Below are 16,239 nucleotides of genomic sequence, written 5' to 3'. Positions count from 1 at the left end.
CCTAACCAATAACCTAACCTAACCTAACCTAACCTAACCTAACCTAACCTAACCTACACAAGTATCTACAATGTCCTTCTTCTGAGTCGGGGGCTTGGCAGCAGTCCTCGACTTCAGTCTTTTCCCGATTCAGATTCCTTGGCTATTTTGGCCACCTCCTTGATCGTGGCCTTCCAACCATTTGGGCACTGCTTGATACCATGCCCTTTTTGGCCGCATTTGACACAAAGACCCAACGCGCGGCGGCGGTCCCTCTCCTCTGGGGTAACGTAGTTGGGGTCCTCTGATAAACGGACCCTAGTGGTAGAGGTGGTCGTGGCGACCGGAGCCTTGGTGGGAGCCTTTTTGGGGCGGTTTTCCTTGTTTTCCCGACGAGTGTTGTCAATTTTGACCGAAGCGGCGAATATGGCCTCCAGGTTGTTGTCGGGAATGTTGTCCTTGGTGGACAGGAGTTCTTTCACCTTCCAGTGAAGACCGCGCGTAAACTGGGCAATGTACGCCTCAGTGTTCCAGTCAAGTTCCGCCATGAGGTTGCGGAATTCTGTGACGTACTCAGACGTGGTGGTGGTCTGAGTTAATGCGGCAATCTTCCTGGCGGCCGCCCTCTTTGCATCTGGGTCGGCAAAGGCTTCTTTGAATTTGGCCGTTAAGGCCGGGATGGTGGTGGGGGGATTTCCCTCTCGCCCTTGATAATGGTCCCAATAATGGGAAGAGCCCAGTCGGCAGCTTTGTCTGTCATGTGGTACAGAATCCACACAACCATTTGTTCCTCTTCATTGAATTGATCTCGATGAAGCGCGACCCACAGCAGCATACGATCTAGCCACTGGGTTGCCTTCCGTCCCCTGGAGTCTCCCTTGTATGGGTCTGGGAGGTCCATTTTAGGCCGTTTTACGCTGGACCCTGCGTCAAAGGGGGTTAGGGACCCTAGATGCCTTCTAGGCGTTCCTTGAGGCTCCTTTTTGGGGCGCCTTGGTTCTTCCTCTTCCTCTGAGTCAAACCCGGTTCCTCTGGAAGGCCGGAATGGGGCCTTGAGTCCAGGCCTAACCGTGCCTGGAGTGTGGGCTTCTCCTCCCAAGTGGGTGGGAGGAGTGACAGGCCCAGTCGATGGGCCAGGCTGGGCTTGCGGGGCTCCTTGATCTTTATCCCCGAGGAGGTTGGCGGTTTCCTTGCATATGGCTTTAAGCTCAATGAGCTGTTGGCCTTGTGATGTGATTTGGGCCTGCAAGGACCCAACAGTGGCAGTGAGGGCTGTGATAGCCTCAAGGAGAGCGGCAGTGGTTGGCTCCGGTTCCATTCTTGGCAGGTCTCTCGGAGTGGGAGATGAGCTGCGAGAGGGCGGTTGGGAGTGGGTTGGAATGGAACAACGTGAGGAGCGGCTGGAGGGACGGGAGTATGGGTGAGGGGCGCCAGAGCGTGTAGATGGAATATTGGAAACGGCGTGGGGGGGTGGTGCCTATATCAGGACTTATGGGCGGTTTTTGTAGTATGTGGGCGCTAAACCTTTGCGTCAAGCACCTAGCGTTGGATAGCCCCTACAACAAATCAACAGATCTAGCAATTGTGATATGAGCGGGTTTTCTACAAGCGGGTGTTTCAGCTGACTAAGGTTGCTAACTACTGTGTTCCGGCGAAACACGTGGTACGCGGGGGATTAGAGCCCGTCTGCCTTATAGCAATTTGGTACTACGTGTGGGTGGGGGGTTTTTGATTATTCTACCCCGCAAGGTGGCCCAGATCACGTGTTTTCCCTTGTGCTAGTACAGGGGGTCCTCTCCTTGTCGAACAAGCCTACAAGAAGTCGATTTTACAATGTCGTACGCCAACTGTGAGGTTGGGTACACGCTAGTGGGCGGGCGCTTGAGGCCGTACTACTACACTTGCTTATGTAATCTAACTACTAACGGCTATACTAATAGCGCTTAAGGCGCTCTACTACTCTACTGTCGACGAGGGGGCCTGAGGCCTGGGAGGTGTGATGAGTTAATCAAGGGGTGAGTGCTTCTGTTACTACTGAGGGCCGGCTACTTAGCTGGCTGACTACCTTCTCTAGTGAGTAAGAGACAAGGTAAAATCGACTTGGTGTTTCCAAGCAATTTCCCTGCTGTATATATAGACATAAGTGCGCTATCTACATGGTCTGTGCGCGTGAGAAAAGAGTACATGTTGGAAAAAGGAAGCATGCTGCGGACTGCGTAGAAGCGTGGATTTCTCCTAAGCGCCCTTGGCACGGCATCTCGGCGCGGCATCTCGGCATAATAAGCGCCGAGGTCACGTGATCGAAAAACAAAAGATATAGAGTCCGTAAAAAATACTAAAAATAATAGAAAAATTGGGCGATTCTAATGGTATATTCAAGGAGGTTGTAACACAATCCTTGAGAGTGGCGGATTCGGCGTCCGTCATGCTGTACAGGGGAGAGTTCAGGGGACCCTCTTCTGTGAGCTCGATCCCAATATCGTAGTGCCTATGAGGGGGAAGCTTGTTGAATTCCTCCTCTCCAAATACCTTGGCGTATCTATGGTATTTGGAGGGTACTCCTTCAAGCGGGTTCTTGTCTGCTTCTTCCTCCTCGGCAATGGCCACGTGTTCTGGTACGGCGTGAGGGAAGGTAAGGGTTCGCGTATTCCAATCAATCTCTGGGTTGTGTGCGTCCAGCCATTTCAATCCCAAGATGGCGGCGTGAGACCCTGTGTTACAGATTAGGAAGGTCTTGGTCATTTGTTTACCATCAAGGGAGAAGGTTAGGGAGGCCTTCTTCCAGATTTTTCCAGCCTGGGGGCTCAACCCATCGAGCATAGTTACGGTGCGAGGAGAGGGGAGGTCAATGAGTGGTAAGCGGAGTGATTCCGCGGTTTGGGGGCATAAATGAGGAGGTTGCGCCTGAGTCAATCAGGACTTCTATAGGTTCCGCTTGCTTTGGTTGTATAGGGATTGTGAAGAGGGGTGATAATTTCAATACTGTAGATACATGACAAATCTCTATACAACTGTTACTAGTGTCCATAGGGTTCTTGCGCGCGGCAGCAGAGACCCTTACTCTTTTCCCGATTGGTACTCGGAGTCTTTGCCAATCTTGGCGGCTTCCTTAGCCTTCCCCTTATCCTCAATAGGGGTGGCTTTCCAGCCCGTGCGGCATTCCGCGAACTTGTGACCCATTTTGCCGCACTTGATACAGGCGCCTGCGGCGCGGCGGCAATTGCGTTCTTCTTCCGACACAAAGTTGGGGTTGTCGGAGAGTTTCTTCGAACCGGTTATGGCTTGGCCGGTACTTGTCCCCCTTGCGGGTTGGATGGTCTGCTAGACTTATTATCCCTTGGTGGGTGGCTAGCTCGCTCTTTGCGGAGAGCGTTATCGATGACGAGTGCTGCGTTTTGCAGCTCGAGGAGGGTGCGGGGTTGGTGCTCGCGGGTGGCAATTTGGCGGCTGACCTCCCAGTGGAGGCCGCGGGCAAACTGGCCTCGGAGGGCCGCGTCGTTCCAGTCCAGTTCCATGGCTAAGGTTCTGAACTTTGTAATGTAATCCGCGCATGTGCCGGATTGGGTAAGGGAGGTTATCTTCCGCTTGGCGGCCCTTGTGGCATCAGGGTCACCAAATGCTGCCAGGAACTCCAGTTTGAACCCTTTGACCGTTTGGATAATGGCTTGGTGTGACCCAAGCTGGTCAAGGTGTGGATGGGCCCATGCTCCCGCGGAATCCTTCATGTTCATGAGAAGGAATGATAAGACCTCTTGGTCCGTGGGGAACATGCGGGAGTTGAGGCGGGTCCAGGCTAACATCCGGGTCAGCCACTGCTTTGCTTTGCTCCCTATTTTGCCTGTGTAGGCGTTGGGGTGGTCAACCTTGACCGGAGCGGGATAGGCGGCGACTGGAGCCGGAGGTGGAGGGGCAGGTGCTCCGATGGGGGATTGGAGACGCGGAGATGGAGGGGAGATGGGACTTGCGGGGGCACTGCTTGGACCGGAGTGGGCTGGGCAAAGGTAGGGAGCCCCTTGGATGATTCGGGCCAGAATGAGACCCAACTAGTCGATCCAATAGGGTCAACTTTTGATAGGGGGCGTGGCGTTGCTTCCACGACCGGGGGTTTTGTGTCCTCTGGGGTCCGTGGCCCGTGGAGCTGGAGGCTTCTAAGCCCATCCTTGACAACATCGACGGCTTGGGATATATTTTCGACGTTGGTGCGGGTTTTGATCCCTGCTTCTTTGATTTCCCCAACTTCCCGTTCGAGGCGTTTGACTTGGCCAAGGAGGCCAAGGAGGAGGCGTGTGACGCGCTCGAGGGATACTTCCCCAAGCTCAACAGGGGCGGCTGACGGAAGGAAGGGTCCCAGGTCCCCTTGATCAATAGGGGAGCGGGTTCAAGAGGGCGGCCGGGAGCGGGTTGCCATGGGATGTGTTGGCGGATAGGAGCGGCCAGCGTGAGAAGAAGCCCAGGAGGAGGAGCAAGTGGGAGTGCGCAAGGTAATGGTGGGCGAGTGAGGGGGAGTGAGGGCTGTGTAGCCGGGTGCCTATATCAGGACTTATGAGCGCTTGACTACTCAAACGCTAAACCTGCGTCAAACACCTAGCGTTGGACAGTAAGTGCCGCTAATTACAGCCGTGGGCGGGCGTAATGTAGGGTCTAGTCTCTGCAAGCGGGTGTATCTGCTGTCTGAGGTTGCTGGTAGAAGGTGCGGCGACCGTGGGTATGCGGACAATAGTGGTAGTCTGCCTTATAGCAATTTGCTACTACGTGGGGTGGGGGACTTTTTGATTATTCTGTCCCGCAAGGTGGCCCCGATCACGTGATTTTGCTTGTGCTAGTACAGGTACCCTTCTTGTTTGTTGATTCTTAGTGGTGGGTACAATACGGTTTGCAACCGACGTAAGGTCGATTACCTAGTGTCCTAGACGTCTGTAGGGACGTCGAGGAGGTGGGCGCTTGCGGCCGGGGGTGACTAAGTAGAGAACCGCGTAAGGCGGTGAGCAAGCTACCTACGACAACGACCAGCTATACTACGGTGTCAAGACCTGTAAGGGCAATGACGAGCTACCTAAGTACAGTGTAGAAGCCGCTTAAGGCAACGTGGAACTAGTGAACTAAGTAGTTACTGGACCTAAGGTCCTTGTACAGTGATGGGATGCGACAAGAGGTAATCGACCTGGGTGTTACCATGGTCAGTTAGCCTCCTTATATTTACAGGAGTACTATTTACAATTACATTATATCAAATACCATAACCAATAAGAACCCCGTTCCGCAGTCGGCCTTACTCATGCATACGTGTCATTGACGTGTCATGATGACGTCATAGGTGGAGGTGGCTACGTATGCTGATTAAGCGCGGATGGGGACGTGGCTCGGCGCTTAGCGTATGATATAAGCGCCGAAGTCACGTGATCGAAAATGTTCTCCGTTTGCCTTCGTTTAAATCCGAGAAAATGGGAATAAATTCCCTGGTATTGATTGTGTCTACAACAGAGTGCAAGTGCGCAAGAGTAGCGTTTGATAGACTTTTGGAGGTCATTGATTTACTCCCAAGGAAATGAGTCGGGCTAGCATGTGCGGGTGCCCGCGCGGAGTCAGATCCAGTGCACGGCCACCGTACTTGATTGTTTCTCTATGTTGCCAAGATTTCCAGAGCGTCGAAATTGATCGAGGTAGGATTCTGCCTGCGTGTGCGAGTTTTTATGGCCTGTGCCGCCACGTATAAGCAAGTAGACAAGGCATATTGAAGCAGCTCTGAAGCTTGCCTAGAAAGCTCATACAAGCCCATACTCAGGAAAAACCGTTTGTGTTGTAACACCAGAGGTTTCACAAGGGGAAGTTAAAGATCACGGGACAATTACGTGGATCACAGGGCCGGAGATCACAGATTCTTGTATTGCGTATATAATCTATCATTAGATATTATAGTGTAGTTACAGCAGACAAATGGGAATAACCTGAGAAGGAAAGTTATCATTTGATCTTGAGGCCCGCCACAAGATCTTGAATCAGTCCATACAATTACTTGCTTTTTTTGGCCCTTTTGACAACTGTGATTGTTTTACCCATGGCTCTTAACCTGGGATGAGTATCTACTTACTTTCAGCTTTGGTTGCTGCGCCTGTGCCGGGGGCTTTGAAGATCCCTTAAACGAGGGCTGCGGCGAAGAACTGGCGGTTCATCCGCAAGCGAAAGGTTTCTCTTCTTTGAAGGGTTTAAAGATTCGGAAGTACTGTGATGAGGGAGATCAAGGAGTTGCTTCCAGGCGCAAGGAAACAGAAGTGCTGTAGGAGAGAGAGAGATCAGGGGAGGGACCGTAGGCCATCTCACCTGGCGGGGGAGGGACTGGGCGGCCACCAATGACAAGGGGAATGTCAGACTTTTCCTTATCTATGCGAACTATCTCGACCAGCAGGAGTCGCATCAAAGCTTCGTGTACGTGTTCAGGGTTGAGTTCTGATCGATAAGTCCATTCGGGAAGAATATCTGAACATTCCAAAAGCATTGGACCCAAGCTCTTGAGATCATTGTACAGGATTTGGGTCCAATATTCACAGCTTTTTACACAAATAATTGCTCGAGAGTCCCGATCATTGGGGGTCGGAAAGTGTCTTTGCATGGTGTGAAAGAAGCGGCGGAATTCTGGGTGGGTGTGGGCTCCAGTGTGTGCCCTTCTTTGATAGACCGAGCAAGTGTCCAAGCAATAACCCAAAACGTTGATTCTGCGTCGTGGAAAAGTCGATGCGCAAATTCGATGTGAGGTTGAGTACCCAGGTTATATTATTGAGGACCTGATACTCAGTAGTGTGCATGAATTTACTTTGATTCAGTATCGATTCGACTAGTGGTGGCATCTGTTCATCATCGTCCCCTCTGGGAAGCAAACTTCCGCACGAAATGGAACGTGCAATAAATTTGGGAGTCCCCTGTTCATTTTTAATTCACACATTTCCTCGTGAAATATATCAAGCTTACAGTTCGTTCTTTCAGGACTTGTTCATTGCGCTCGACTTTGAGATCAGCTCCGTTCCCTAAGTCCACCAACAGGCAGGCAGGATCAGGATTAGCGTTCCTAACAACAATTAGCTGCCGAGCTATTCTTAGAACACCATTCACATCTTACTTGTCCTTCGCTAACACCTGGTTAACAAATCTCACTTCCGCGTATCCACGCATATTGCGATTTCGATACTCGTTCGTATCAGGCAACCATGATATTGGATCGCTGATGTCGCGATGTAAAATTCGAGACCTCCGGTAGAGGTTACGTTGCACTATATATTCATGAAAACGGGTTCGAATTTTACTAAACCACTCACCAGCGCAAGCGTCGTACATAACGCAGAGAAAATGACGTAACGATCGTATACTTTCCAGTGGCCGACCAACATCCTTTGTCACTATTCGCATCTTGCACCTTCCGATTCAGCTCCTGACTCATCAGAATCTTTCGCAGCGATGCGCGGCGTGCGAATTGGTTTTCGTGTTTCGTCGAGGACGTAGCCGTGAGCCTCGACCGTCATTAGCCCTGAAAGCACCTGCTCCTTATGGGCCTCTTCGTACAGCGCAGCCTCAAAAAATAACCTGCGTTCATCTCGCCAGACATCTTTGATGAATACCGTCGACCCATCTAGAACATGTACTCCCAATGCCGTGTATCGGCGCTGGCCTGGACCGGCTTGGGCAACAGGTCCAACAGGCATGTAAACTTCGGCTCCAATTTCGGTAGCCCGCGCTGGATCTTCTAGTTGGGTATTGACTACCGACATTGTCGTATCCTGCTGGAGTGCCGGTGAAGTCTCGGAGCGATTCGCGCCGGTCTCTGATGCTGTTTAGCTCAACCGACGAAGATGGAAAGGGCTAAGCGCTGAGTCGGGCGGTCGACGCCAAGCGAGAGGTCAAGAGGTATATTAGCGCCGAGCGCTGAAGGACTTAGACATGTAAATTTATATACATACTTATCTGGAGATATTCCCAAGATCAGGAAATCATAGGAACTGGAGCTAATTAGCTGTAAAAGCCCGACTGGCTTTCTCGGCTAATTGGCATAGGGTCTGGGTGAGTACGTGTGGACACCAGCCCTTGGGGCGGATTCCGTGGATAGCAAGATGAGCTTCCTAGTGAACGTAGTTACCGGTGAATCCATGGTACCATTGGCACCGGTACCCCCAGCGCATCGAGAAGAGAAGGCGAGGAGGGAGACGCGATCAAAAGCTCAAAGAATTATGGATACTTTAACCCTTGTTTGTTGTCGATCCTGTCAGGCGAAACGCCGAGGTCCACATTAGCAAAATCTCAGTGAGTCGTAGTTGTTTCTCTGCGCTTTGGTTAGGGTTTCCTGCCCATGAAGATGAAACAAAGCGAGAAGAAGATTTTTCAAGACATAGTATTTATCCCGCATTCTTACAAAAGCTGAAGTTCATAAGAAATCCCTAGCGCTTCGCCCACGCTCCCTTGGATGAGAAATTAAATGAAACTGATCAAAAGATGTACAATTTCCTTGAGCTTTCCCCGTAGAAACTCACCATCCTGCCTGGAGCGTGTTTGTTATTTGAAACTGCGCAAATGATGAGTACCATATCATCTGCGGACTGGACAATTGACTCGTACCGGCGTTTTTGGGAAGGAGGTGTAACAATTGATTCGTGCCGCCGCTTCCGCGGAGGCATAAGGACACAATCCATGACAAGGCGCGGGGCAGCTCTCCAAAATCGCCCCGTGCCGTACCTTGGGCAGAGTTTAACCTGGCTCCGACGTAGCTCTTGCCCTGGCTCTATCGGGGTCTTTGGCTTCAGATGCTCTTGAGTGTTATCATCGGCAGGATTCCGTCTTTCAGAAACCTCGGAGATCCTCTAATATCCTCTTCCCGACTTGGTAAGACTTTTCGATCATTTTATCGTTGATTTGACTAGTATTCTTCAGGTCCATTAGCTTGTATGCCGCATTGTATATCTGGTTCATTAAATCCAACCACGTAACCAACGGATATTAATTCCGTGGAAAGATGCAAAGTGAACTCCCGGAATACGGGGATCGATAAAGAATTTCGCTTTGTCCTTTCGTCATGGAATATGCTATGAAAGTCAGCAAGCCGATCTCGGTCAGTTGTCCCGGTGGGACCAAGTAGAACATCATCCACACACATAGCCACCAGAATGACTCCATATCGTGAAGCGGGTTGTGACGAAATGGAGGTGCTCGCATCGGCAAGTTAGAAGACCAAAGTGTTGATTGCTCGATCAATTCATCCAGGTCAATACTAGCGCTCACATCCTGAGATCGGGTTATCTCAAAATATCGATGGTGAGTCATAACTTCGACCTCTGTTGCCATAAACGCTCTTGTGCCCTGTGAACAATAATGTCAAGCAGTTTCATTTCCATGACAGTAGCTTGAGTACTCACGGTCCTCACATCATGAGGGGTACTTGTGTCGTGAATATCCTTGGCGTATTCAAGGTCCAACACCACACCTCGTTCGGCCAACGTTCCCATAGCTGGCACCAGCATCACATTCCCTGAACTCACATCACGATGAACCTTCCCGGAAAGGTGTATGGCATGAAGCCCTTTTAATTCAGATGGACAAAGTCGATTTGTTAACTGTAGTGATTCACTTTGCCACAGGTTACACTCACCTTCCCACCCGCCTTGTATTGCAGTGAAAACCTTTGAAAAAACACGAAGTTCCTGTACTGGTGTACCAATCTCCTGAAATACGATTCGATAATGATATCGAGTATGATCACTAAGGCAGATTGGGTTGCAATGCCCCTCCGTGGTTGAGGGAGGAATGGGGTCTGGAAGGCCAATGCTATCTCTTGAAGTGCTTGCAAGATGAGTTTTGCTTCCAGTGGAGGTGCCCATATAAGCTACACCCAACCGCTTGCGTGTACGTAAGAGAATTTTTGTTGGCTCAAACTGTCTTTTGCAGCCAAGAGGCTCATGGGTACTGTCGGGAATTGATGTTGCAGCAGAGTCATGGGGAACAAATCCATGGTCGATGGGTGTAAGAAGATGTTGAGCGTATTCCGTGTGTGTCGTGCGAATTGTATTCAGAAGCTGGTGCTCCGCGGTACGATCTGCGTACACCCATACGTCTTTGAGAGCATATGAAGGCCCACAAGGCAAGCCGTTTACAAGTTTCCGCACCTCCCATACACGAGTTCCACGGCCCGTCAAACTGTCAGTTCCGAGGTCAGAGATTACTCGGAGAGTTCGGTATACACAGGCGGTTTTTGCCTTGTCATTGTGAACTGTTATATCATACGAGGGTTCCGACTCTCCGTTGTTGTTGGGAGCCGCGGTCATGCTGAAGTCAAAACCCAGTTGGCCAGAGTTGGCCACCTGTATAGACAGAAGAATGCGAACAAGCTGCTTCCAATCCTACGTAACAAAACCTTCTTATCAAACAGACTAACATCCGTTTTCTCAGGCCACTTACTGTATTGATGTCAAATTCTTCTGAAGCAACTATGTCTGACCGATTGTTGAACCACAGCCTTGCTTTTGTATCTTCCAGGTAAGTCCGTAGACATATCTACGACAAGGATCGTTGCGCATGATGTGATGCATTGACCATATCACCTTGCCAAAACCCTTGTGGCAAGTTAGAACGTTAGATACAAAGGTTTCATAAAATACTCACATCAACTGTTGAATCATCGTTACGTGATTTCTTGAATTCCATGGGCATAATGATATCAGACCATCCCACCTGCTTGCCCGCCTTGGCTATATGAAGGTGTCCATCTGGGCGAGATGTGTTACGGCGATTGCTAGGTGGGGTGGCTTCACCAGTTACCAGGAGACGTATATCCAGTGAGGCAACAACATTCAAATTTTTGGTTGTAGACCCGGCAATCTCCTCCAGAAATTTGAATGTCTTGCCCTCCGCTATATTGGACTGGCTTGGGTCCTGTGACAAAAAACACCATCTTGGGGTTTTCTTCTTTCTATTAAATCGAATAGTACGAGTAGTAGTTAGATTCTTGTACGCTTTTTCTAGTAAGCTCTGCGAGACATGCGGAAGAACAGTTTCCATCAGGGAAGTCAGATAAACCTCCTGAACCACAGGGTTGTCGCGCAAGAGTGTTGTTCGGGATTCAGCCACATTGGTAGACAGATAACTAGAAGTGTGAGTGTATCTAGGTCTTGCGGGAGAGTCACCTCGAGTATCAATCATAACCTCAGGAACAGTGAGCCCAATGAACAGTTGTAGTAGTGGCGCACAATAAGTTGTTTGATTAGCGCTGACAATCCACACGTGACCCCTGGCTTGTTTCTATACTGTTTATATTTTGTGTCACTCTTGTGAATCGTGATTGTGTACGAGTATATCTGGTAGTAGGGTATACCATGGGGTGGTAAACAGATCAGAGATAATCTCACAGTCTGACTATGACAGAGCAAAACGTTCAACTTCTAGATTACAAAGGACCCCACGAGTAAGGCGGATAGATATTATAATCTCCCTGGCCAGTCCCAACGAATGCATGATCTCCGGAAACGGGTAAATCTCCGTAAATCTGCATCACATATTTTAGCATCAAAAGTGACCCCATTCAGATCAAACTTACCGAATTTTGGATCCATTCTGGCCAATCCCCATCAACGCTCAACAGTCCATGGGCAATATCGTTAGGAACTCCGTGTTCATAGAGTCCCAGATTCGAACTCATCAAGTTCCCGAAATCGTTGGTGTATTCGGTTCCTCCCAAAGGCTGGATGACCGCACTTGAAGAAAAATCAACAATAGGCAAAGCCTCAGTCCGGGTATCCGAAGGAGGGGTCGTTTCTTTTTTAGCTTGCAGCCGTGCTTGGGAGACTTTGATCATTTGAAAAAGCGAGCGAGCAAACCTACCGGCGGGCACTTTTCGACAGTTAGCTGAGGTGAAATGGTACTTGATCAAATTTCTTACCCTCTTCCAGTAGGTGTGCCAGCTGATCAACCATCACGATCATCGCATGTACATCCAAGTCCTGCGGGAAAAGTCGCGTTAAGCGGAGTAGAAACGCCCCAGCAAACGTAGCACATGTGTGGCTATATGCTATAGCTGAAGGGTAACGGGAGTAAGCGTTGACTGTCACGCTGGAGCAACAAGAGGCGTACCATATCTAAACCAAAACGATACTCTGCATTATCAAGACAAACTCGTATCGCTGACTGAGCATATTCAATTGCTCTCAGCGCTACGGCTTTCATCTATTACAATATGCATTAGGACGAGAGAGCTGGGTATGAAAAATGTTCAAACCAACCTCAGGTCGCAAAGCCTTGGCATCGGCTATGGTATGTAGATTTCTTAGCGCGATGCAGTGATGAAAAAGATGGGCGTATAACAACTGTATTCTGGCCGAGGAGTGAAAAAATTCCATATCACGAGATGAGAGTCCGAGCTCTCCTACATGATAAATAGAATCAGTTCAAAAGCCCTGTCGCAAGACTGCAACCTACTCATAATTATAGTCCATTCAGCCAGCCAGGCGTCAAGTTCAACAATGCTCTGTGACAGAGTTTCGATTACTTGATTTTCGTTAACCGGTTCATCCAACGGACCAAGTCGATCGTGTATTTTACCTGCAGAGAGCGGTAAGAACTGCTTGACGGCGGGTGCTTGAGCACTTACTTTGCAATGTCATCAATTCGCATGTTGACACTAGTCGAACATCAGTTGGTATGGCCAGCGGATGTTTGAGAAGAATGTCTCTCGCTAAAATGGAAAGATCAGTAATTTCGCCATCCAATTAGGGTAGAAACAAACCTCTTATCAAGCTCTACAAGTTAACAGATGAAAAAATCGTAAAAATCGTTTAATAACATCAAAGAGAGAGAGGGATGGAGAGGGAGAGGGAGTGTGTGTATGGTGTGTGGTTTTACCTTGTCGCCTTTCATCATCGCGGGCCTGGACCCATACATCAGAGACCATTCTTGGGAAATTTATTTAAACGAGTACCAACCGACCAGTTCCAAACGATATCCTTGACACCCATGGACCCATCAGTCCGGCATGAACTTGAAACTCAAACCATATTCGTCACTTACTGGTACTCTACCGTTTGTTCAGAACAGAATTCCATGATCCGTAGTAACAGACTCACCAAAGACATATAGTCCACACCAGGTACGAGCTGCAACAATCAATGCACGCTCAGTATCGCTCGTGCGGTCGGTACTGGGGACGTTTTGGCGACGGGCAAGCCTAGGCAAAGCTTTATGCAACCCAAGCTCGACCGCATATCGAATAGCATGGCCTTCGACAAAAGTGTCATAAAAGAACTCGAGTCTGTGGAACATAAAATGGCCTACCTGCAGCAAGCCAACCAATAGGACCCGTCGAATGACTCCATCCGGCGATTAATAGCAAACCTTGGACGATTTCAACTGATTTGACAGGACCGAAGAGGTACTCTTTGGCCATACAGGAGCATTCACGAACAAGAGCCATCTGGGTCTGATGAATGTCAATCAGCAGAGAGCACCGTCGAAATGCAGGAATCGCCTACTTGACTTGGTGGGCCGCCTCCGTCTCTTGCTTTGCTCGCCGTCATGAGAATACAGTTCAGAAGAAAGGGAGAACGGGCTCGTATTGAAGCAAGGGTATCAATTGATTTGTTGAATACAGCCTATAAGCCTAAAATTAAACTCAGAACCCAACAACCAATCACCAAACTCACCAAAACTCGATAGCATCCGGTAAAATATCTTCAAACGAGTTGGGAATGTGATTTGACCATAAAAAACGTAACACACGTACATCTGATGTAATTCCATTGCCTCTTCCTCGCTCACAATTCCCTTTTCAATCGCATCTTGCTCTCGCTCTGGTGACCTCTCGTCTTCGACCGCCTCGGATTTTGCCTGAGATATACTGTGGCCTTCTAACTCTTCGGGCCCGGTGTCTTGCGTACCCAATCTTGCGTCGTCATCAACTGCAGGCGAGGCTTCTGAGGCAGTCATTCTGGGAGTCGACTGGGTGCCATGAGGAGAAAGCCCGACGGATGTACTGTAAGGAGAAGGTGCAGGACGCGATGGATAACCTAGATCCTTTGATCAACTTGGGTGTACTTGAGCGAGCGACTATTTGCCGAAGTGGGACTTGCCTTCAGGACTGGAGCCCTCCCCCCTTTTCCGCTTGACACCCTGCCTCGAACTGTTCGATTGTGCGGCCACACTGGCCAGGTCTGTCTTCCCATGAGCAAAACAATATCCGACCAAATTTCAATACAGCGAGAGACATACCATTCAACACTCCGATCGGGGCGAGCAATGCAGAGCTTGGGATATCACCTTCATCATCTGAATTTGCTGCACTCGTTATCCCGGAAAGTAGAGTTGGACGATATGGGGATGACGGGGCTGGTAATCGGCGGTGTGAAGGATGAAGGTGAGAAGGTGGATAAAGGTGATTGAGTACTGAGCTTGGCCGATGAGTAAAGGCCTTGGTAGAAGCTGGAGGAGAGCGGGAATGGTAATGTCGAGGAAGTACGGAGTGAAGGCTTGGTAACTGACGCTGCTGTCGAATTTGAGATGGATAAGGCCCGGGAGGTCGGGTAGGTTCGGGTGTGGGCGGTTGAGTGAGCTGCGAGCGGCTGTTGTTTGGGAGCTCGTGGAGGAGAGTGGCGGATGTCGGTGTGCTGGTGAGGAGAGCCGAGTTGATTGGGTCAACTAGATGTCGAGACGGATTCCTAAGCTCGGCGAGTATCTCACTGAGCGTCGCTTGCATAGTCACAAACTGTGTTTCGAGCTTCTGTAAACGCCTTTTATGATCAATTATCAGCACTTTATACGTAATTGACCATGACTATAATCGCAACTCACTCATTCGAGTCAGGATCAGATTTCGGAACCTTTTCAAAGATGCATTCGGTTGCATTCGCCCGGCATCTCGCACATGGTGGGTTATCAGGGCCTTCGCATCTCATTTTCTGTCTACAGAGACGAATAATCTTAATCGCAAGTTCGGAGCCACACTCTGGAAATTAGTGACCTACTTTCGGCAGGCATTACAGGCACGATTAACACGAAGCACTGGCTTAGGACCATTGTGTGGTGGAGGTGGAGCTTGGCCAGATTGCGGTGGGGGAACGCCATTGGGAAGGAGAGTTGGCAACGCCTTTTTTCCTGCCATCATCGGTCTCGTTTCCGACTCGCTGGCCACGTCGCTGGATGATCATCCCCCGCATCAGTGGCAGTACAGTCACGTGGAAATCAATAAGCGCCAGCGTCTTGTCCAATACCAACCGTGCTCAGTGATGCTACTGAGTGTACAACGCTTCCGACCTTCATCTCGTATAAGTGAATTGAATGAGAACCCCTGCAGTCGCTTTCGGCAAGCTCGTGGAATGGCTCGTGGCTTGTTAGAACACAATCATACATCCGTCGCGTCGTTTCTAGATCTATTTCTAGAGGCCTTGATAGTTTGCCAGTAATACAATCATTGTTTGATACCCATCATTATTTCTCCCTTGCCCTATAAGCTACCATCACTTACGGGGATGGGCTTACTACTGATCCAGTACCCCATACAATCCCACTAAACGACTCTGTGAATCATTCCCTCAACGTGATCACTGATTTTCATATTTATTTGAGGATATATGCGTATTATTTACTTGCTTGTTATCTTGTCCCGGTCGTCTGTGTCTCAACCCAATCCTGGGTGGTGCAAACATAGTCAAGAGTCACCTGAGGGCGATTATTTAGTTACATTTCTATTACAGGAGCTGCACGCAAACAAGGCAAGCCACTCAATCAACAAGACGAAAGAAAGAATTTTGCATTACAAGAGACTACCCTGCAGCTCGTGGGCCAGCATTCACACGCCGTCCCCGAAATTGTAGCAGATTAGACCAACTACGTATACATCGATGTTTTGCGCGAACGGTATGCGGATCTCGAGTTCAATCGTGGCGCCATGTTTGCGCTTCCAGGAGGGTTACAGAAGGTCGGGAAGGCTCATGATGATAAGGAATTCCACTCTAACTCCCAGCGCGCATCGGAGCCCGAGTATCTGTCTGAGCTCAATGATCCAGCATAATTATCCCCTTTCCCATTATCTTCCCCTCTTTTGCTATTGGCATTGCACGGTGAACCCCAAAAGTACGGAAAATCTGCATGACGTCTAGATTTTTCCAGAAATCAGCACCTCAAATCGCAGAATCCGCACGCCGATGGCACACAGGGATGAGTTGAGGATGCGGACTCATGAAAAAACCGGTCGGATTTTGCCAACACTCCACATATAACACGCGATTTTTTACACCCAGAAAA

The 16,239-nt window shown here is 49.5% G+C and overlaps 4 protein-coding genes across 4 annotated transcripts; all 4 read right to left on the bottom strand.

Annotated features, from left to right (window-relative positions):
• Positions 1-113: 113 nt before the first annotated feature.
• RhiXN_10672 (Retrotransposon gag protein) lies at positions 114-2,799 on the bottom strand (the record flags this gene model as incomplete). The annotated part of the gene is made up of 3 exons (XM_043330488.1): positions 114-732; positions 807-1,456; positions 2,371-2,799. 3 exons carry the CDS (start codon positions 2,797-2,799, stop codon positions 114-116), a joined length of 1,698 nt encoding a protein of 565 aa, XP_043184585.1.
• A 237-nt stretch (positions 2,800-3,036) lies between these two features.
• RhiXN_10671 (Retrotransposable element Tf2 protein) lies at positions 3,037-6,472 on the bottom strand (the record flags this gene model as incomplete). The annotated part of the gene is made up of 4 exons (XM_043330487.1): positions 3,037-3,243; positions 3,273-3,970; positions 4,024-4,335; positions 6,298-6,472. The coding sequence occupies 4 exons, from the start codon at positions 6,470-6,472 to the stop codon at positions 3,037-3,039; spliced, it is 1,392 nt and encodes a 463-aa protein (XP_043184584.1).
• Positions 6,473-6,557: 85 nt separating this feature from the next.
• On the bottom strand, positions 6,558-7,143 carry RhiXN_10670 (kinase domain protein; the record flags this gene model as incomplete). The annotated part of the gene is made up of 3 exons (XM_043330486.1): positions 6,558-6,893; positions 6,943-7,039; positions 7,091-7,143. 3 exons carry the CDS (start codon positions 7,141-7,143, stop codon positions 6,558-6,560), a joined length of 486 nt encoding a protein of 161 aa, XP_043184583.1.
• A 224-nt stretch (positions 7,144-7,367) lies between these two features.
• RhiXN_10669 (Fungal specific transcription factor domain) lies at positions 7,368-15,097 on the bottom strand (the record flags this gene model as incomplete). The annotated part of the gene is made up of 26 exons (XM_043330485.1): positions 7,368-7,795; positions 9,111-9,315; positions 9,372-9,535; positions 9,605-10,352; positions 10,411-10,506; positions 10,554-10,565; positions 10,615-11,095; positions 11,412-11,494; positions 11,546-11,838; positions 11,888-11,948; positions 12,079-12,171; positions 12,228-12,370; positions 12,424-12,546; positions 12,596-12,679; positions 12,731-12,743; positions 12,847-12,871; positions 12,927-12,947; positions 13,012-13,018; positions 13,068-13,220; positions 13,276-13,420; positions 13,473-13,592; positions 13,644-13,671; positions 13,724-14,006; positions 14,209-14,726; positions 14,788-14,898; positions 14,961-15,097. 26 exons carry the CDS (start codon positions 15,095-15,097, stop codon positions 7,368-7,370), a joined length of 4,575 nt encoding a protein of 1,524 aa, XP_043184582.1.
• Positions 15,098-16,239: the final 1,142 nt, after the last annotated feature.

The sequence above is a fragment of the Rhizoctonia solani genome, chromosome 11 (genome assembly GCF_016906535.1).
Source record: "Rhizoctonia solani chromosome 11, complete sequence".
NCBI classification, from domain to species: domain Eukaryota; kingdom Fungi; phylum Basidiomycota; class Agaricomycetes; order Cantharellales; family Ceratobasidiaceae; genus Rhizoctonia; species Rhizoctonia solani.
This window is presented reverse-complemented; position numbering and strand designations above follow the sequence as displayed.